General features: G+C 47.0%; 1 protein-coding gene across 1 annotated transcript in view; it reads right to left on the bottom strand.

Annotated features, from left to right (window-relative positions):
* Window positions 1-543: 543 nt before the first annotated feature.
* The window catches only part of SNRNP200 (small nuclear ribonucleoprotein U5 subunit 200), a 63,223-nt gene continuing 42,438 nt past the window's right edge, over window positions 544-21,328 (bottom strand). The window contains exons 27-45 of the mRNA XM_087706076.1: window positions 20,489-20,643; window positions 20,115-20,304; window positions 19,617-19,790; window positions 19,269-19,429; window positions 18,558-18,782; window positions 16,485-16,676; window positions 15,232-15,410; window positions 14,171-14,322; window positions 13,314-13,422; window positions 12,345-12,453; window positions 10,736-10,925; window positions 9,161-9,325; window positions 8,915-9,036; window positions 7,354-7,497; window positions 7,042-7,218; window positions 5,675-5,835; window positions 4,196-4,277; window positions 2,615-2,707; window positions 544-1,016 (exon numbers count right to left, since the gene is read on the bottom strand). Of these exons, the coding sequence (XP_087562202.1) occupies window positions 873-1,016; window positions 2,615-2,707; window positions 4,196-4,277; window positions 5,675-5,835; window positions 7,042-7,218; window positions 7,354-7,497; window positions 8,915-9,036; window positions 9,161-9,325; window positions 10,736-10,925; window positions 12,345-12,453; window positions 13,314-13,422; window positions 14,171-14,322; window positions 15,232-15,410; window positions 16,485-16,676; window positions 18,558-18,782; window positions 19,269-19,429; window positions 19,617-19,790; window positions 20,115-20,304; window positions 20,489-20,643 (2,924 nt within the window). The 3' untranslated portion in view covers window positions 544-872. The remainder of the gene's footprint in view (window positions 1,017-2,614; window positions 2,708-4,195; window positions 4,278-5,674; window positions 5,836-7,041; window positions 7,219-7,353; window positions 7,498-8,914; window positions 9,037-9,160; window positions 9,326-10,735; window positions 10,926-12,344; window positions 12,454-13,313; window positions 13,423-14,170; window positions 14,323-15,231; window positions 15,411-16,484; window positions 16,677-18,557; window positions 18,783-19,268; window positions 19,430-19,616; window positions 19,791-20,114; window positions 20,305-20,488; window positions 20,644-21,328) is intronic.

Raw genomic sequence — 21,328 nt, forward strand, 5'->3', positions numbered from 1 at the left:
GCCGCTTCACAGTGCTTTGCAGCTCCCTCTAAGCGGTTTAGAGTCAGCCTCTTGCCCCCAACAATCTGGGTCATTTGACCCACCTCGGAAGGATGGAAGGCTAAGTCAACCTTGAGCCAGTCAGATCGAACTCTTGGCTGTGGGCAGTAAATTAGCTTGTAGTACTGCATTCTAACCACTGTGCCACCATGGCAGGCAGGCAGGAAGGAAAAGGGAGAGAGGGAGGGAGGATGCAAGGAAGAAGAGAGGGAGGATGCAAGGAAGAAGAGAGGGAGAATGGAAGGAGGAATAGTAATCGGACTTAAACTTATATACAGTGCTTTATAGCCGTCTTCAATTTACAGAATCAGCCTCTTGCCCCCAACAAGCTGGGTCCTCATTTAATGTCAGAAAGATGGAAGGCTGAGTCAACCTCGAGCCAGTTAGGATCGAACTTCCGGCAGTGTGCAGAGTCAGCCTGCAATACTGCCTTCTAAACTGCACCACCACGGCTCTAACAACTATCTTCACTTGGACTACTCTCCCCCCCAAAAGGGACCCATGTTAGTTCCTGGAAGTTTTATTTTGGAAAATTAGCAGGATCTCCAAACAATCAAGTCTGCTCGTTTACTCCAAACATTGTACATCAAAACTACTGCTTGTTTTGCTGAGTTTAAAAAAAAACAACAGGGAAAAGCTGAAGATGCTGGCAGGAACACAAAAGGTGGAAGTCCCTTTCTACACCTGCTGACTGGGGCTTAGACAATGTAGGGAATCAGAAACTGAGAACATCTACAAAACAGCTTTCCAACCACCTATGGTGGTTATCTGCTCCAAGAAAGTCCACAATGACTTGATGAAGGTCCTATCACCAAGGATGTTCAGCCTGTCACTCAGTCGGAGTCGCTGTCACTCTCTGCCTCTTTTACGTCCACACTGAACTTGTACTCTTGGTCACAGCCCATGTAGGCATCGCTCATGAAGTAGAGCGTGTAGTTGTGTGTCCCGGTGGTTGGAGCCACAAAATCCAGCTTCACCTAAAATAGCACAAGAATTGGGTTTTTAGAACAAGTCGGATCAACAGGAACTGGTTGCCTGCAAAAAGCAGGGATTAGGCCAGGGGTCAGCAAGCTGCAGCTCTGGAGCCGCATGTGGCTCTTTCATCCCTCTGCTGCAGCTCCCTGTTTCCAGTCAGTGCCACAATTGATAGGGCTTTCGGTTAGGACAGGTAGAGGAAAAAGAATGCCATGCTAGAAGACTCTATGGTGGGGGAACCGGACTTCTGATCAGCAGAGGAAAAAGGATGCCATGCTAGGAGGAGACTCTATGATGGGGGAACTGGACTTCCGGTCGGCTCCAGAATTGAACGGGGGGCTTCTGTTTAGGACTTTTGTGGCTATTTGAGTGTTTAAGGTTGCCCACCCCTGCTGTAACTCAACCCTTGCATCCCCAATATTCTCTCTGGGTTTTGCAAAGAAATATACAATTCCCAGTGGTAAATAATGGTGGGGTGTCCTTCTTAGCAGGGATCTCCAACCTTGGGAACTTTAAGCCTGGCAAACTTCAACTCCCAGAATTCCCAGCTTTGCTTTCAGTGGAAAAAGAAACAGCTCAACGCAATAGGCATCTCTTTGGGGAAAGCATGAAAATACACAGATTGAATCATGTTAAGGGCTAACAATAAAATCGGGTGCAATTCATGCTTTGTTTAGCTTCTTAACTTTGACATTTCAGACGAGAGGTTTTTTTTTAAAAAAAATCAATAGCCGCTAAACTACAAGCAGGACAATGGACATTACAGAATGCGAGGCAGGAAAAAAAGTGACACAGGGAACAGAATTTAGCTTCCAAGAATCCTGCTTTCAATAGAAGCGGATATTCGTAGAGTGGGGTTGAACCGTTGGGTCCTTGATGCTCTCTGAGTTGGGGGGGGGGGAGGGGGTTGGTAGACTTTTCATTACCAAAGTAAGTAATCTCATCAGTGTTACCTGGTTTCATACGTGGCTGCTTTTGGTTAGGGTGAACTCCTGTCCTGGACTGTTCCTGCAAATTCTACTTGTGAACCCTGAAACTCTGAGCATTGGACTGGCTGATGGGAAGCTCCAAATCTCATGGCTGGATTTTGGCTTCTCTTTGGAAACTATTCAGGGAAATCTGAGAGCTTGGAGGGAAAGAGGGAATGGAGCTGGCAGAGAGAGAGAGACAGAGGCAGAGCCTGGGCCGTTCGTCAGCCCTCAGATGGAGAGTCAATAGCTCCCAGGTCTGGAGGTGGCTGATGAGGAAGAGGAGGAACAGCTGGGCCCAGTGCCTGACACATGGATGCACAGAAGGCAAAGGTGAGGAGAACAGTGGAAATCTATTGGCCGGTCCTCAGGACAGAAGAGCCATGGCTGCTAGCGAGGCCCCTTAGCTCTGGGGATAAAAGGCAGGGGGTGGAGACAAATAGATGTGACAGACAACTATTCATCTTCCGGACGGACGGACTTTTTAGCCTGCGGTGAGAGAGAAACTTTTTGCCGGGGCTGCCAGCGCTCCTAATAAAGGAATACTTGAGTTCACTTCAGAGGGTTGATCGTGTTTGGGCAGCTGAGTCAGAACAATAACCAAGACTGATGTAGATGCGTGAGTGTCTTACCTTGGCCTTCTGCTGCAGCGTCAGTCGCTTGATGGAAATGAGGCTGTTGGATTTAGAGTCACCAATCACCACCCACCAGCCTTCCTCACGTTTCTGCAGGAAAGAATCAACAAAGAGGACAAAGTGAGGCGCACAACGACGGTGTATTCTCAGCCCCAACAGACCCTTGCTTGTTCTGACCCAGCCTTTGCCAGCAATGAGAAACCATTTACTGACGAGTAAAACAGACCCCTTTAGTCAAACAGGGAAGGAACAGTCTTGTCACATTGGATAAAGCTAAAAGTAAAGGTTTCCCTTGCACATACGTATGTGCTAGTCGTTCCTGACTCTAGGGGGCAGTGCTCATCTCCGTTTCAAAGCCGAAGAGCCAGCGCTGTCTGAAGATGACTCGGTGGTCATGTGGCTGGCATGACTAAACACCCAACGGGCATGGAACACTGTTCCCTTCCCACCAAAGTGATCCCTATTTTTCGACTTGCATTTTTAATGTGCTTTCGAACTGCTAGCTTGGCAGAAGGTGGGACAAATCACAGGAGCTCACTCCATTAGGTGGCGCTAGGGATTCCAACCGCCCATCTTTCTCATCGACAAGCTCAGCATCTTAGCCACTGAGCCATCCCTGTTTAAACATCATGTTGGATAAACAACCCAAAAGTAATTAGTCACAAAGGAAAGTTTTTCCCCCTTCTGAAACGGGGTAAGAACAGTCTCTGTTCAATGAGAACTCAAGATAGAAAGTCCTTGCAAGGATTACTGTAAAATCCCCGTTTTCTCCCGATCACCTGGGACTCGGGAGGCAGAGAATAGATGGGGGTGGGGCCAGTCAGGTGGTATTTACCGGTTCTCCCAACTACTCAAAATTTCCTCTACTGGTTCTCCAGAACTGGACAGAACCTGCTGAATACTACCTCTGGTTTACAAGTTTCAAAAGTATAGAATATATGCATATATTTATTTACTTTTTTAACGGGTGCAAGAATATATCAGAAGCGTTCTACGAGTGCAGGTTATAGAAAAGGTTGGGAATATCAATAGCACATAGACTTTATAGCCCTCTCTACGCCATTTACAGAGTCAGCCTTTTACCCCCAACAATCTGGATCCTCATTTGACCCAACTCGGAAGGCTGGAAGACTGAGTCAACCCTGGCGAGATTCAAACTACCAAACTGCAGGCAGTCAGCAGAAATAGCCTGAAGTGCTGCACTCTAACCACTATGCCACCAGGAACCGCTGGTCTATGTCTTCTTTTCCCCGAGAGCCGGCTTATTGCTTTCCGTTGCTCTCCTCTCCTCTCTAAGCATACACACATCTGGGATGGGCCCCATCTGCTCCTCCCCCTCACTCAGCTCAGGCTCCGAAGACAGCTGCCTCTCCACCTAGGGGGTGAGGGGGTGGAAGGCCCCAGCTTTGCAACTGCCTCTGCTTCCTCATCAGAGCCTCCCAGAGTTGCCCCGGGCTCCTCCTTCCCCGGCTCTGCTGCTAGCTCTGCCGGCAGCTGACGGGCCACAACACTCAGCCTCTCCCAGAAGCTGAATCATCCATAGGCTTCCCAGAATCTTTCCCCAAGGACCCCACTTACCTGTGGGAACAGTGGGGCAATCACGGGCCCAGTTACTTCCTCCTCTCGTTCCAGCTGCACCAGCACGACCACAGGTCCTCCACTGGAGAGAGAAAGTAAGTAGTAGACTCACATGTTTCCCCAGCACGGTTTGCAGCCTTCGCTCCCTTCCCAGTCCGCTACAAGCCAAAGAGGCTGCAGGAGCAACAGAGGACTAAGACCTTGCGGTTTCCAGCATGGGATCCTGTCCCAGATTTTTTTTTTATTGGTGTTTTTTTTTATTGGTGCTTCCGAGTCAGTCTCGAGTCCTGGTGACTGCCTGGACATTTTCGGAAGTGGTTTGCTATTACCAGCTTCCTCAGAGCTAAGGGAGAAGGGCTGGCTCAAAGTCCCCATTTGGCTTTGTGTCTAAGGTAGAACTAAAATTCAACAGTCTCCCAGCTTTTAGCCAGGTGCCTTAACTATTACACCAGCTCTCACAGAAAGTTTGCCACCTTTGTAAGTTTAAAGTTAGAGAGGCGCCTCTGAATGCCCAATTTAATTTTAAAAATGGAGAACCTGAAATCTATGAGAGAGAGAGAAAGTCCAAAGTATTTCCTGCTCTTCTAAAAGTAAATTTGAATAGAATAGAATAGCAGAGTTGGAAGGGACCTTGGAGGTCTTCTAGTCCAACCCCTGCTTAGGCAGGAAACCCTACACCACTTCAGACACATAGCTTTCCAACATCTTCTTAAAAACTTCCAGTGTTGGAGCATTCACAATTTCTGGAGGCAAGTTGTTCCACTGATTAATTGTCCTCACATCAGGAAATTTCTCCTCAGTTCCAAGTTGCTTCTCTCCTTGATTAGTTTCCACCCATTGCTTCTTATTCTGCCCTCAGGTGCTTTGGAGAATAGCTTGACTCCCTCTTCTTTGGGGCAACCCCTGAGATATTGGAACACTGCTATCATGTCTCCCCTGGTCCTTCTTTTCATCAAACTAGACATATCCAGTTCCTGCAACCATTTCTCATATGTTTTAGTCTGCAGTCCCCTAATCATCTTTGTTGCTCTTCTCTGAACTCTTTCTAGGGTCTCAACATCTTTTCTACATTGTGGTAATCAAAACTGCAGTATTCCAAGTGTGGCCTTACCAAGGCCTTATAAAGTGGTATTAACCCTTCACGGGATCTTTATTTAAAAGTTCTGTAATAGTTCCTCAGTACAAATTGTTGAGAAGCTGCTTACCAAATTTGTCATTCTTTAGCTTGCATGCATGGGCACACACACACACACACACACACACACACACAACAACAACAACAAACTAGTTCACTCCGAAACCGAAGAACCCATTGCTTCTTTTAGCTTCAGGCCCTGTCCTCTCCTTCCTCCCCAGTGGCCGAGTCCATCCCGCCAGTCTTGCGTCCGTCAATCAGCCGCGAGATCAGAAATCAAGCAAACTGTAAGTTGCATCACCCAAGCCCTCCCTCTGCAACCTTCCCGGCCCCTCCTTCCTTACCTGTGGATGCTCTCCTTTTCCACCACCTCGTAGGAGAGCTCGATGTTGGGGTAGCGGTTGCAGAAGCGAGCCACGTCTGCAATCTGGGCGTCGGAGAGCTGGAGCAGGACATTGCGGTCCTCGTCTTCCATCTCCATGATGTCGAACACGCTCTCCACTCCCTGCGCGGAACGACAGGCAGGAGGTTGAGCAGGCAGCCCCACCCCCCAGGGGAAAAGCCTCCGGGTTACAGTGTCATTGAAACACCCCCCCACACCCTTCAGTATCAGCTGACACACAGAGGAGAATCAGTTGGAGGCCTTGTGCTCCCACTTATGGGGTTGCCATTGCTTTTTGGCAATGGGCAGCCGGAACAGAAAGAAGCAGGATGAACCCACCCTACAGGCAGCTGTAGCTCTGGGAGCAGCCGGGCAGTTCTTGATTGAATAAATTCTCTGAACTGCAAGCAGTTCACAGCACACTCTGTAAGTATGTAAGTCTAACTGCTATTGCTATTGCTATTGCTTGCTTGCTTCCTTCCTTCCTCTCTTATTCCCTTCTCCTTCCTGGTATCGCAGTGGTTAGAATGCACCATTGCAGACTGACTCTGCCCAGAGCCAGTTCGATCCTGACTGACTCAAGGTTGAGTCAGCCTTCCATCCTTCCAAGGTGGGTCAAATGAGGACCCAGATTGTTGGGGCAAAAGGCTGACTCTTTAAACCGCTTAGAGAGGACTGGGAAGCTCTGTGAAGTGATATATAAATCTAAGTACTATTGCTATTTTCCTTTTTTCCTTCCTCCCTCCTTCCTTTTATTCCCCTTCTCCTTCCTGGTGCTGCAGTGGTTAGAAGGCAAACTGCCCACTGGCAGGAGTTTGATCCTGACCGGCTCAAGGTTGACTTCTCCTTCCGTCCTTTCGAGAGGGGTCAAATGAGGACCCAGAGTATTGGGGGACCACATGCTGACTCTGTAAACTGCTTAGAGAGAGACGTAAAGCACTGTGAAGCGGTATGTAAGTCTTAAGTGCTAGTGCTATTTTATAAGTTACGCCCCTCCCTGGTTCTCAATTACTCCTCAGGGAAGCCCAGAGGCAGCACCAGACCTTCTCGTAAGCTCAGCCCTTGGGAACTCTAACCCTTCCAAGATGGTTGGTTAGTTTTCCAGTATAGCCAGCCCAGCTCAGAGTTCTTCAATTCGGCTGGATATAAATCTTGTAAATATATGGCTTTGATTTAAAAAAAAATTTAAATTCTCATGCAATTGGGGACTTCGCTCTGACTATTTTCTGCCGTGCCCGATTGCTAAGGCCTGCCGTGTCCTTTCCCTGGGCTGCTCCGTTGCTCTTCCTTACTGAGCTGCAACGGTAGAGCCCAAGGGTCGATTCTCACCTTCTCGGTGCAACGCCGGATGTTTTCGGAGGTGAAGTGCGGCAGCTGCTTCAGGTAGGAGTCCTTCGACCACATGGCCTGGGTGACCATCTGGGCCAGCTCCATGGCCGCCAGGGCGGGGCTCAGCCAGCCGTTGCTGGACAGGACATCGACGCAGGCTTGGATCAGCCGGATGGCCTGGGGACGGGAAGACAACGGATTAAGGGTGCCAGGCAAAGCCCCTACCGAGTCAGCCAGCTGGACCATGCTCCTGCCGGACCCAAAGAGGCAAGGCCCTCTTCCTCCCTCTTCTTCCTCCCTCCCGTTCTGTACCTTGCTCAGGATCTCCTCGGTGTCTGACTGGAGCTCTGCGCTTAGCTGCATCCGCGACAAATGCGCTTGCAAAAGGAGGTTGGTTTTGATGTGGGGATCGTTGAATTTGGGGTTATTCAGCTTGTGGGGCACTTTCTGGGCCAGCTGGAGAAGGAAGGAAGGAGGAGGGTCTTCTAAGCATCAAACACGACCATACACTAGCACAAATGCCTGTCAGGCCTGCAGCCATTTTTTTCTTGTGGATCTTTGGCCTGCCACACTTTCCATTATTCTACTATGCATTTTCTATGGTGGGAAAATGGGACGGAGGATTGTACGGAGTTAGATGCTATGTAGCCTTAACAACATTATTTCTAGAAAGCCAAGGTCATCCTTTGTCTGTGCACTTCTGCACCTGACCAGAACTGGATGGGTGGAACTGCCACCATTGCAGTGGGAGATGGGATCATATGGTGGACTTTTGGGTGTGGGGGCAAGATCTTGAAGTTTCAACTGGGTGGGGAAAAATCGGGAAGCTTTCAGATTCAGCTTTTCCCAGATGTGCCAACATGGCTCTCTTCATCAATTGGAACTTTGTGGAATGCTTTGCCTTGGACTCTGATTTACTTTTGGATGCTACTTGGAACCCTGACAATTCCATCTCCATTTGCTACCCACCAAGGTCCCACTTTCATTTTATCAAAGAAGGATTTAAGCCAGGGATGTCAAACTTAAGGCCCAGGAGCTGGAGCCGGCCTGCGGGATGCTTACAGTAGATCTGGCCCGTGGAGCAACTCTGAGGCCCTCCTGAGCTCTGTTTTCACTGGCAGAGAGTTGCAGGAGACCGCCGCAGCCAAAAACGGAGCTCGAGAATCCATTTTCACTGGCAGAGCGCTCAGGCCACCACAGTTGCGTCCAACATGAGTGAGGTTGAGCTGGCCACACCCACACTGCCCCCCACAAGGTCAAACACAACCCTGATGCGGCCCTCAATGAAATCGAGTTTGGCACCCCTGGTTTAAGCTATTGAAATTGGAGCATTCCTTGGGAAAAGGTGCCTTTGAGGGGGTGCAGGAAACACATGGGATTCTGCAAGAAATCCGCAAGCTTCTTACAATCTGCTACGTTGATTCTGCTAATGGATCCCTGGAGACAATTGTCATTCTATACATTTCTCAACAAACTAATTAAGAGAGAGCAACTGTGGCCACCCATTTTTTGCTCGTTTTTGCCCCCTCCCCCACCAGCCCCAGGAACACTCTACAAGCCCCCTAAAGGCTATGCATGCCCTTTTTTGACGAAAAACATTCAGTTTTTGGGAGGTCTGCAGAGTGCAAAACCTCTTTTTTTAAGTTTGCCTCCTCAAAATCTTGGTGCATCTTATACTCCGAAAAATATGGTATTCATCTCCCTGCCAGACGGACTTGTTAGCCTGCGGTGAGAGAAAAACCTTTTGTCGGGGCTGCCGACACTCCTAACAAAGGAGTCGTTGACTTAAATACAGAGGGCTTGTCATGTTTGGGGACCTGGGTCAGAACAGTCAGGAACCTCCCATGGGATACAGAGATGATCATTCCCTTACCTGCCGCAAGAGATTGTCCTCGTGGTGCCTAATAGGAATATTCTCATATTCCGCAGCGTTGGAGATAATTTCAATCAGACCTCTCACTTTGGTCTTGGCATTCAGGGACATGCTGAAGAGTTCTAGAGCGGATAATTTGAGAAAGGAAGAGAAGCTGCATCAGATCCCGAGGTCCAAGGCTGGAGGCTGTGGCAGCGAGGGACACGACGCACACACCCACACCCCTCTCTCCCCCAGACCCATTACCGATGGTGGTGTAGTTGATGTAATAATAAGCTGCGATCATGCCCAGATTCAGAGGCGCCACGTCCATTTCATCTTCCACACTGATGCACTTGGACTGCTCCAGGTCACTCAGCGTTTGCTCCACTAACTCGGAAAGGTGATCAGAGAGATGCCGGTGGGACACGCCTGGGCAGAGGAACAGATCAAAAGTCAGAAGCTGCAGGGTTTTGAGATACACTCCCGCGGACTGATCAAATATTGTTAATATTTGGCGTTATTAGTAATCCTACACATTAGGAATATTAAAGCTATAGTGGAATAATGAGTAATTCTTAAAATATTAAATGATAGCATTTAGTAGGGGATAATAAATATATGGCGTAAAGAAATGTTATTTATGTTTAAATGAATTACCGTATTTTTCGGAGCATGAGATGCATCTTTTCCCTCCCTAAAAGAGGGTGTAAATTTGGGTGCGTCTTATACTCCGAATGTAGCTTTTTTGAAGCTTTTTTTCAGCCCTGAGGTGCTAATGAATGAAGCTCTAGATCGTTTTTCCCGGGGTTTGGGGGTTCGTTCCAGCTGGGAGAAGCCTAGTACAAAAGATTTGAAGACTGCTTTAAGAGGTACTTCTTTTGTCCAGTTTCTATTTTTGGGAGATAAGCCTCTCAAGGGCAAGGCAGAGAGTTCCTATCTGAGTTTTCTCAATGGTTTCCTTCAGGCAAGGCTTGAGCTTGAGCTGGTTTGTTCATTCAGCTTTGTTACATTTTATGAGGTGTGAATTGCTTTTGGCTGAATGCCCAGACATCTAGTTAAGCTTATTAAGATTTTATCTGGCTGCCTGGGGAAAGGAAAAAAGTGGCAAAAAGTGTCATTTTATTATATTATTGTGTTTGCTTGCTTTTCTGGTGCTACGGGAATAAAAATGAATACTTGGTAGGCAGAATTCCCCCCCCCCCCTATTTTCCTCCCCAAAAACTAAGGTGCGTTTTATACACCAAAAAATGCAGTAATGGAAAAATGATAAAGGATTATGGAAAGAGACTAATTTTGTTGAAGTTGGAAGATTAGATAGTTCTCCTCACACATATGTGCTAGTCGTTCCCGACTCTAGGGGGCTCATCTCTGCTTCAAAGCAGAAGAGCCAGAGCTGTCCAAAGACATCTCCGTGGTCATATGGCCAGTATGACTCAATGCCAAAGGCACACGGAACACTTTTACTTTCCTACCAAAGGTGGTTCCTATTTTTCTACTTGCATTTTTATGTGCTTTCGAACTGCTAGGTTGGCAGAAGCTGAGACAAGTAATGGGAGCTCAGTCTGTTATGCAGTGCTAGGGATTCGAACTTCTGATCGACAAGCTCAGCGTCAGTCACTGAGCCACCGCTTATACTTATATTTATGCATATTTGTATCACTATTATTAATGTTGTTTTAAAAAGACCCAGTCACTGTCCACAAAATATGTTTATACTGGAAAAAATAAAAAATGTATATTAAAAAAAAAGTCAGAAGCTGCACATCTGGAAAGGTTTGGAAACGGTCCAAGAGCTGACTGGAATGAGTCGGGGGGGGGGGAGGCAGGGAAAGGAATCACCTTGTAGGTTGTAATAATTGGGATTCTGGGTCATCCTGCGGTACAGGAAGGTCCAGGTGAGGTAGTCCACCGCATCCTGCTTGTTCTCAATGGTCTTGGTGACAATCTCAGCATTGAAGTGATCGTGCATGCAGTGGTCAAGGTGAGACTCCACCGGAAGGGGCTCATAGAGGAACTTTTTGAAGAAATCCTTGAACGGAAGAGCCAAAAGTTAGCCTGGGGGTGGGGGAATTGCCTGCTTAAGATTAGGGGTTCAAAATTCCAGAGTGGAAGAGAACCTCCTCCAAACAAATCATGCTAACACAACATGCAAAATGAGGGAAAGATCCCCCCGCCTGGTCCTTCAAGGCTGTAGGTTTTTGCAAGCCAAAGTCAATCAAGTGGGAATGAGTTTTCAGGCTGAATGACCAAGATCTAATTTTCTGACCTCCAGAGGTTTTCAATTATTTAAGGACTATTTAATCTTGAGGTGGCATTAAAAAAAATCTGCAGCAACCTCACCAGAAAGAATATCTCCCAAACAGGAATCAGATCTCTTTGGCATTCTCAGAAACAGATCAGAAATCTACCTGCATAAAGAACCAATCAACAGCCAGCTTCAAGAACAGACTAACCGAGAACCGGTTCCCTTGGAATTTCTTCAAAATAGATCAATCAGAAGTCTATCTACATAAGGAATTAACTTCCTTGAACTCTGGAGACAAGGATAAAATCAGAGAGCATCTTGCTACATTCAAATACAAGAGTCCAGGTAGTTGCTATTCATTGCTTATGAGTTGCTGAGATGTATGCTCCTTAGCAGCTGACTCTGTCTCTGAAAATGCCAGCCAAAGTTGTTGGCAAAACATGAGGACCCCAGAAAGCTGAGTGTTGTGGCCCACCAGCCGCCAGCAGAGCTGGCAGCAGATTCGGACAGTGAGGAGGTTGAGGAGGAACATGGGCCAATCCTGGAGTCTGGGGAAGGCTCTGACGAGGACTCTGTGTCGGAGGCAGAGAGGGGGCTGAGGCCATATGCCAGTTATCAGCTGCCTTCAGAGTCAGACATCAGTGAGGTAGAAGAACAGCTGGAACCTGTTCCCAGTGTGTGCATGTGCAGAGTTGCCAGACGAAGGGAACAGCTAAAGAACAGAGGTCGATTTAGGAGGAAGGCCACATGTGGATGATGAATGGCCCCTCCCAGAGGGAATAAAAGAGGAGCAAAAGGGGAATGGAGTTTGCAGGAGACTATTAGTATTAGTATTTAATAAATTTATAGGCCGCCCAATCCCGAAGGACTAGTTTGCTTAATTGGTTAGTGACTCTCCAAGATTCCTTGCCAAGTTCTACAGATCTCATCCTGGCAGCTCTCCAAGCCAAATAAGGCCTGTGACTGTAAATCCTCCCTTGAAAGACTTTGCTGGATGGGAAGGAGCAGAATTCACAGGAAATTAATAAAAGCGGTTTTTGTTGGAACAAGGAGTTGGCTTCATGCTCTTGGGAAGCCTCGGTCAGAACACTGAGATTGTGGCCACTCAGCTTGAAAGCTCTTCAGTGCTAGGAGTATGTCAAATTCTAGGAGTCCCAGCTCCTATGCAGTGAAGGAATCTACCTACTTCCCATCTTGGCTCACCTTCTTGGACCCCTGGCACATAATAACACAGCGTCCTTCGTCATCCTGTAACGGGCGATTAGCACGGCCCACCATCTGTAGGACATCATAGATTGGATAATCCACATACCTGGCACAAGGAGAATGATTCACTGTTGAGTAAATTAGTCAGTTAAGGACCTGGTTAACTGCTTGGGGGCAAATCTGCAGACTTAACCTGGGATTGTAATCTAGCTGGATTAAATGATGTTTTAATGTCTTTTTACATGACAGAGGTTAGCCGTAAACAGAGACAACAGCTGTGATTTCAACTAGTTAGTCCCGCTTACTTCCTCTGACCTTTTTGTGAATGGATTATATACCTTTAACTGCATTAAACATAAGGTGATTAGGAAAATATTAGAATGTGCAGAAATGAACAGATTAACACTGGCAATTAAGGAGAAAGAACAACCTGAATACTATATGATATGGGAATTATTTTATCAATGATTGGAGAATAAAAATGGAAGTTAGAAATAAAAGGAGATTAAAGAAGAGTAGAAAATATGTTAAGATAGAAATATAAACAATATGATAATGGTTAGTATGATGATGAGGATTATTATGCTCTCCCTCCCCCACCTCTCTCCCCTCCCCAGCCCACCTCAAAGGGTGGTTGTTTTTGTTGTGTGGAAAAAACAGGAAGAGGGAGACTTGCGGGTTACCTTTGCTGCCTTGAGTTACTTATAAACATAAACTGAGTCTAAAAATTGGGAGGAGCTACCACAGGAGATGTGATGTCACAGTTTGTAGACTCATCCTATTGGATACTGGACGGAGTTAACCCATGCATGGATGCTATCTCCACCAACTTTAGAGAATAAAGAAAACCACACCAAAAGGCAACCCAACCCAACCCAACTCCCTCTTAATTCCCTCCATCGCGCCCCAAAACGCAACCCATTTAGTGGCGGTTCCAGACAACCCAACCCAGCACTCTTCACTCACGCGTGGATCTTCCCGTTGTAGTATTGCGTGTCCATGATGATCACCAGGTGGGCAGCTAAGTTCATCCCCCAACAGAGGCTCCGTGATGCCACCACTACCTGGATGGCCCCTAGGAACAAACCACAATAGTTTTATGAGAAAAACATTCAATACTTAATACTACGTGTAATTAACTGCAGCAAGAATCATAAATGCACAAAATTGGAAAAACAAAAATACACCAACAGAAGAAAATGTGATTTTAAAAAAGTATTAGAATGTGCTGAAATGGAGAGACTAAAATAAAAGACAAAAGAAAATCTAAGTATTAGTAAGTGTGGAATTTATGGTACAAATGGCTAGAGGAAAGAAGCAAAGAATAAGAAAGCATTAAAGGAAAAAAGATAAAGAAATCATAAAACTGCATAATTAATAAGAGGGGGAAATGTAAGATATATTGAATAGAAATAGCACAGAATAATAGTTATAAGAGGAATACGTACATAGAGAGATGTATTTTATAAAAACAAGTACATTGAAAGAGCAATATGTATAGAAGAAATATAAGTATAAATTATCATCTTAGTAGAAATTAATTAGGGCATCTTTCGGAAACCTGACCACCAGTTGGGACGGGGACCTGATTGGACCATGTGATGGACATGTGGGTTCAGGGGAAGGAACTTTGACTTTACTTTGGGTGGGGAAAACCTGGGGGCCTTTCAGGTTCAGGTTTCCCCAGATGTGCCAATCTCTTAATAAAATGGAACTTTGAGAAAAATATTTTAATAAGAAATGATTTTTTTTTAAAGAAAGAAAATTCTTGCCTCAGAGTTTTGCTTCTGGTGGGAGGCATTACTTGGAACCTTGACATTTACCTGAGCTGAACAGCTGCTCCACCACTCTTCGTTCCATGGAGGTCAGCCCCTCGTGCAGGTAGCCCACCCCGTTCACCACAGTCTCTTTCAAGGTGTTGTCGTTCAGCTTGTCCAGGTAGGGGGCCACGTCCTTCTCAGTGCAGTGCAGAAACCTGTCGAGGCGGGAAACAAGGCAAATCAGAAGGGCCAAGCAAGCCAGATCTTAGCCAGCTTGCCCTTCGCAAAGAGAGAGAGAGAGAGACAGACAGACAGACAGACAGAGGCGGAGCCTAGGCCGTCTGTCAGCCCTTAGATGGAGAGTCAACAGCCCCCCAAGTCTGGAGGTGCTTGATGAGGAAGAGGAGGAACAGCTGGGTCCAGTGCCTGGTGCGCGTATGCAGAAAAGGCAGAGGAGAAGAGAGCAATGGAAATCCATGGGTTGGTCTTTGGGATGGAAGAGCCACCGTTGATAGCAAAGCTCCACCTTAGCTCTGAGGATAAAAGGCAGGGGGCTGGAGAGAGGAAAAGAGAGAGGGAGAAAGAGAGGGAGAAAGAGAGGGAGGGAGAAACAGAGAGGGAGGGAGGAAGAGAGGGAGGAAAAGACAGAAAGAGAGGGAAAGAGAGAAAGGGAGAGAAACCAAGAGCGAGACAGAGAGATGGGGCAGTTTCCTATGTGTGAAGGGCAAACTACCCTGCAAATTAAGTCTAAGAACAATAGCCTGGAGCAAAACAGCCTCTGAGATTATATCAATACAATCAATTGCTGATGCACTGGGACCTATTGAGAGAGGGAGAGAAGAAGAAAGGCAGGGAGGGAGAGAAGAGGGAAGGAGAGAGAAGAGAAATTAAAAGAAAGGGAAGGATGGAAAGAATGAAGAAGAGGAGGAGGAGGAGAGGTCAGACAGCATTTAAGATTTAGTCTCTCAGTCAGTGCAAAACAGGAAACAAATGGTGAGGAAAAAGAGAGAGGGAAAACCCAGAAAGAAAAAAGATGAATAGATATGGCAGACAACTATTCATCTCCCTGCCAGACGAACTTGTTAGCCTGCTGTGTGTTTGGGAGCCGGGTCAGAGCAGTCTACCTGTGTCTCTGGACATCTGAAGCGCAGGTGGTGAGGATGTCGATGGCCGTCAGCCGGGTCTGCTTGCGAGAGGGGACAAACACGATGACCGGCTTCTTGGGGGAATGTTTCATGATGGCGTGGTAGACAGGCTTAGCCATGGAGAGCAGGCGAGTCTGCGTGTGGCTGATGTTGAAACCCTGAAGAAAGCAAGGGAAAGAAACAAGAGACAGAAGACGAATAGTGTCAAATCTACTGGCCGGGCAGAACTTTCAAAGGAAGAACTGCAATTAAAAGCCCACTAACAGCATGGAAAACGAAGCTGAGTTTTTGATTAGCTCCAGGAAGGGACGGAAAAAGAATCTGTTTCACCTAAGAACACACATGGTGTTGTGCCCCCATCGGAGTCTAAATCTACAGAGGAAATGAGCCAGAACAGAGCTGCTGGAGATCGAGGGGGCAGCTTCATTGGCTTGGGAGGAAAATGGGGAGGAGCAGGTTCAGTAAGGCCAGGGCCTTTCAGGATTGGGACAGCATGTAGGCAAGGAGGAAGGAGGACCAAGAGAGGCTAAGCAGTGAACACAAGAGACAGAGCTCAGGCGAGGAGCAAGGACCACCTCCTCCTGATCCAAGAAAACGGAGAGTGGAGAGAAGGCGAGAACAGTGCAGACTGAGATGGCCACTCAGGAGAAGAGTGTTCCTTCCCTCTTCACAAGGCACACCTGGGGAATGAGCCTTAAGAGACGCTGTGGGGAGAGACATTTGTAAGGAACAAACACTGAATTCCCAATTGAACCTTCCTGGATTCCTTGCATTCTTCCTAGATTTCCAAGTTACTTGCCATGCTCCCTTGCTTCCTAGATCCTTCAACTTGCCAGGCTGGATTTCTTGCTGTGCAACTGTCGTGTTCACAGAATTAGGCTGGACTATTTGCAGCCAGAGACTGCTTGGTGGGTGGTGTGTGTGTGTGTGTGTGTGTGTGTGTGTGTGTGTGTGTGTGTCTGTCTGTCTGTCTGTCTGTCTGTCTGTCTGTCTGTCCTCACTTTGCTCTGGAACTTGCCAGAAACATGGGAGCGTTTGGGAAATTTGGAGCAACAAAGGGGCGGTTTGAAGTGCCAGCTGCCTGTGATATCTCTGTGCCATGCCCCAGGTCATCACACAAAGCTTCTGTCAATCAATGAAGGTGACCACAGAGGTAACTTGATCAATGGACCGATTTGCAGGAGGAGCTCTGCGTGGTCAGAGCTGCCCATCTGAAAGAGAGGGAGGCTTACCTGGATGTGGAGCTCCAGAGGAACAGGGCGCACATTGGGGTGGAAATTGAAGGTGGCCGTAGCACTGCAACCAAGCCAATGGGCCACATCCTTGGCATTGGACAAGGACGAGCTGAGGGCCACAATGCGGATGGGCCGCTCGATCTGCGAGGAGATGTAGCGCATTCGGGAACAGATCACCTCCAGGACTGGCTGTCAAAAGAAACAAAAAGAGAGAGAAATTGAGTCAGGGACATCCAATATTCTTCTTACAGTTGCCACTATTGAGCCAGACTTTATGTATTCAATATGAGATAGAGCACTCCACAAAGCCAGAGCTGGAAATGCTGCAACAATAGTGCCCACACATGCCTGCCCGACATGTGGCATAACATTCCGTGCCCGTATAGGTCTTATCTGCCACCTACGAACATACCATGGCCAGCCCACAAGCGGTTAGATGCCAAGGTCCTCTTTGAACACAATGGATGAACATCATCATCTATTTGATACCACTAATTTTTCTTGCCTTAAGTGTAAACCCTGATTATTTTCTCATCACTGAGTTTCATTTTCTTAGATAGGGTCCAATGTTCTAGTTTCTGGAAATCCATCTGCATCTTGAGCCTGTCTTCTGGGGTGTTGGCTGTCCCTGCCAGTTTAATGTCATCTGCAAATTTGAGGAGTTCCGCTTCTATCCCTTCATCTAAATTGTTTAGGAAGAGTACTTGGGGGAATCCCACTACTTCTTCCCCTCCATGTAGATGTACTTCCATTAAGGGCTATATGTTGAGTGTGATTTGTCAGCCAGTTACAATTCTACAGCTATTGTATGTTTTAAAATCCAGACATGATGTCAGGCCTGCAGCCATCTTTTCTTTTGAATCTTTGGCCTGCCACTTTCTATTATTCTACTATGCATTTTCTATTGTGGGAAAAGGGGAGGGGGAATTGAACAGAGTTGGATGCGATGTAGCCATAACAACATTATTTCTAGAAAATCAAGGTCGTCATCCTTTGTCTCTGCACCTCTGCACCTGACCAGAACTGGATGGGTGGGACTGCCAGCATGGCAGGGGAAGATTTGGACCATGGGATGGACTTGTGGATGTTGGGGGCAAGATCTTGAACTTTCAACTGGGTGTGGAAAACCGGGAAGCTTCAGATTTGGGTTTTCCCAGATGTGCCAACATGGCTCTCTTAATCAATTGGAACTTTGAGCAATACTTTGCCTCAGACTCTGATTTACTTGTGGATGCTATTTGGAACCCTGACACATGATTTATAAGGAGGCACAATTTATCGCTGGAATTAAAACTACTGTGCTGTGTTTACCCAAATTAAGACAGGGTCTTATTTTCTTTTGACACCACCACCCCAAAAAAATAAGCACTTGGCCTTATTTTTGGGGAGGCCTTAATATTTTCGAGGTGAAGGAGGCGGTGAATGTGGTCACCTCATGGCTGCTGCTGTGTTGTGCGTTGCTGGACTTGCCGCTCTTTTTGCTGCTGCCATTAGCGTGACAGAAGGGGCGCAGTAGCTAGAGTTGCAGGAGCAGCCATTAAGTAAGGGCATGTAGGGTGCATGGGGCATGTTCCCGTTCCCTTTCCACCCCCTCTGGCTTTGCTTCCTCACCTCATGTTTGTGGGACAAGCAACCAGAGGAAATGGCAGGGACCAGATGCTCATGCGGTTAAATATTTTTGGGAGGGCTTATTTTCAGGGGAAGGCTTATTTTAGCACATGCGAGCTCAAAACCCGATTGGTATTATTATCCAGGAAGGTCTTATTTTCAGGGAAACAGGGTACGTAGGATGTTGGAAAAAAGGTATATCAAGTCTATGATGGCAAAAAAATACCTGGAGTTTTGAGAGCTCTTTCTCCAACTAATTAACCTTATTATAAGTAGATTCAAAATTTACAGGCATCCTAAACATTCATGAAGACATCTGCTGAACTGAGCTGGACCTCACATTAGCTGGCTCATATTTAAGTGATTTTCCATTAGCAACGCTCCATGGAAGAATAAAACAACAGGAAGCTGAGCAGCACTCGCTCCCTTTCAAAGCAAGCCATTTCTCGGCTGGAAACTCACCCCATTCTCGCCGCCAATGAGGTGGACCTCATCCACAATGAAGAGATTAACATTCTGCACATTTTTGCGCTGCTTCCATCGCCGGGACAGGATGTCCCACTTTTCCGGGGTGCTGATAATGATATTGCCCTTCCCCAGCAACTTCAGATCCGTGCTTGTCTCCCCCGTCAGCAAGACGACTTTAAGGAGCCGCTCCTGGAATTTCTCATACCAGTCCAGGAAGATCTGCCTCGGAGAAGGAAGACAAGGAAGGGGAGAACATCTTCAGAGACTCTCCAGCTCAAACCTCAGCTGGCTTGGCCTCTTCTAGTCTCGCTAATCCCCTCACACACACACCCCTCTTTTTCACATCTGCTGCCTGTGAGACTCTGTAGCAGCATGGCTGGGGAACCCTGGCTCTTTTACGGCTGGTAGACCAACTCCCAGAATTCCTGAAGGCTTGGGAATTCTGGGAGTTGAAGTCCATAATTTACAAAAGGACCAGGATTCCCCATGCTGGCTCAGTAATTCCAGGAGTTGAAGTCCACAAGTCATAAAAGGGCCGAGGTGCCCCATGCTGGCTCAGGAATTTTGGGAGTTGAAGTCCAGAATTCCCAAAAGGACCAGGGTTCCCCAACCCTACTGTAGAGGGAGCAACCTTCAATAAGCTCTGATCTATTCCCTTCCTTGGGAAGAGCAGATTTTTTTTAAAAACGGCTCGGAACTTGGCACCTGCTCGGCGAGAGCCTCCATGGGAGTGATGTAGACACAGCGGCCTTCCACGTTCTGCAGCAACATCCTCAGGATGGCAAACTCAGCGCAGATGGTCTTCCCGCTGCCAGTCGGCGCACCCACAAAGACATTTTCATCACTGTTGTAGACCGTATTGAATACTAGACATGAAAGAGAAACAAGCTGACTTACCAACAGTCAATTTTAGTTTATTTTTTTAGTTCCTGGTGGCTCAAGCTAGCTCTTGTTTATTAGATATCCCTGTGTTGAATTTGCAAAATCTCCCAGAAGTGCTCCAGGCTCAAATAAATACATTTTTGGCCAGGATTGACCCTCTGCGATGCCTACCTTGGGTCTGGATAGGATTGAAGAAAGGGAACTTGTCTTGGTAGAGGCCCTCAAATGCGCTGTTCCGCAACGCAGAAACTGGCAGGGGCTGCAGGTCCAGCAGTTCAGTGGGAGGAGGGTACTTCTCTGGCAGGATTAAGTGTCGGAAGGACACTGGCAGTTGCGTCTCGCAGGCTGGAAGGAGCAAGCAGACAAACACACCTGAGAAACAGGGACACCTGAAGACACCCGGGCAGCAAGAGGTTGAGGAGAAAAACCTCAAATGGAATTGAAGGCTGAGTTAATCTTGAGCCGGTCAGGATCGAACTACCAACAGTGGGCAGTCAGCCTGCAGTATACTGCTTTCTAACTACTGCACCACCACAATTCTTACTAGATACCAGACTGGACTAGTATTGGCAAGAAAATGCTTATGCGCAGATGGGATGCCTTCATAACATCCCACAACGTCACTGTTTCCATCAAGAAAGCACAAGCTTTCTTTCTCCAGGGACTTACAAAGCCAGCGATCCGAGACCACCCGAATGAAGTACTGCGGAGGAAGAGGCTCAAAAACTGGCACGAAGAAGGTGATGAGGTGCTCGTCTTGAGCATACTTGGCCTTCAGAAGGAAATACTCATGATGGAGGATCACCTCACTGTCCACATCTTCCACCAAAATCCAGAAGGCTTCAGAAGAACCATGGACCTGTCTCCCCCAAAAAAGAGGAGAGATGGGATCGTAATCAAGGAAGGAAAGAAGGAGTCACCAAACCAAGATTGAAGGGAGTTTCTCCACCATGAAGGGCCTCATCTACAGGTGACCCTCAGATCCCAACTCCTCAATATTACTGCAAATTGTTCCTCCAGATTCCATGATTGTATGTGTTTACCTTTTCATCCCACTGGAAATCAGGAGTAATGGTTAGCTCCACTTTCAAAGTAGACCTGGTGATGGGCTGCAAGTGGACAGACAGCTCCAACTTGGGGAACAAGTGGACGTACTTGTGGATCGTCTTCCCCATCTTGGGCATCCGAATGAGCTCTCCTGCAGAAGGACAGTATTGGTGAAGAGGAAGAGAAGTTTGATCTTCTCAGGAACATGAGAACCAGGGGTCAAGGTTCCGACGGACAGACCCAACGTAGCAAGCACTATCGAGATGATCCGATCTCTTAATGCAAAACTTTATTGTGTACATCATTTCAGCGCAGAATGAAAGCAAAACCAGCTCTGGCTAATTCCCACGCAATTCAATGTAACTAAAATATAGAATCTTCTCTCCCTCCAATTAGTGTAGGTCACACTGTCCAATTAAGCGTCAAAATATTGTTGTGAGAAGAGGCCTGGAAGGTCTGGCAAACACCTGCTGAAGTGATCTTGGTTCTCACAGGCTGAGTGCTTGATGGTTACAATCCACATTCCAATTCTCCCGTCCCTCCCCCATAATTTGTTGAGAAATAGTAAAAGTGAAAGCCCTACGCTTCAAATCTTGACACCAGGGCTGTTATTCCCTGTGGCTGGGTTCACACATCATGGTAAGCTTTTTGCGTGGTGCAGATTAAACATGCAGTCACTGGGTTTATAAATCATGGTTTATGGCTTACAATGTCAATGTGACCTCAGGCATTTTTAGTTTACTCAACAACTCATTTTTCAATGTGAGGTCAAATCTTTGTGTGTCAGAACCAAATTGCCATGATTTAGCCTTTTAAATACTTTTGGCCTGGAAAAT

This window comes from Thamnophis sirtalis, unplaced genomic scaffold (genome assembly GCF_051295495.1).
Source record: "Thamnophis sirtalis isolate CommonGarterSnake01/CBP01778 unplaced genomic scaffold, rThaSir2_p1.2 scaffold_2, whole genome shotgun sequence".
Lineage (NCBI taxonomy): Eukaryota > Metazoa > Chordata > Lepidosauria > Squamata > Natricidae > Thamnophis > Thamnophis sirtalis.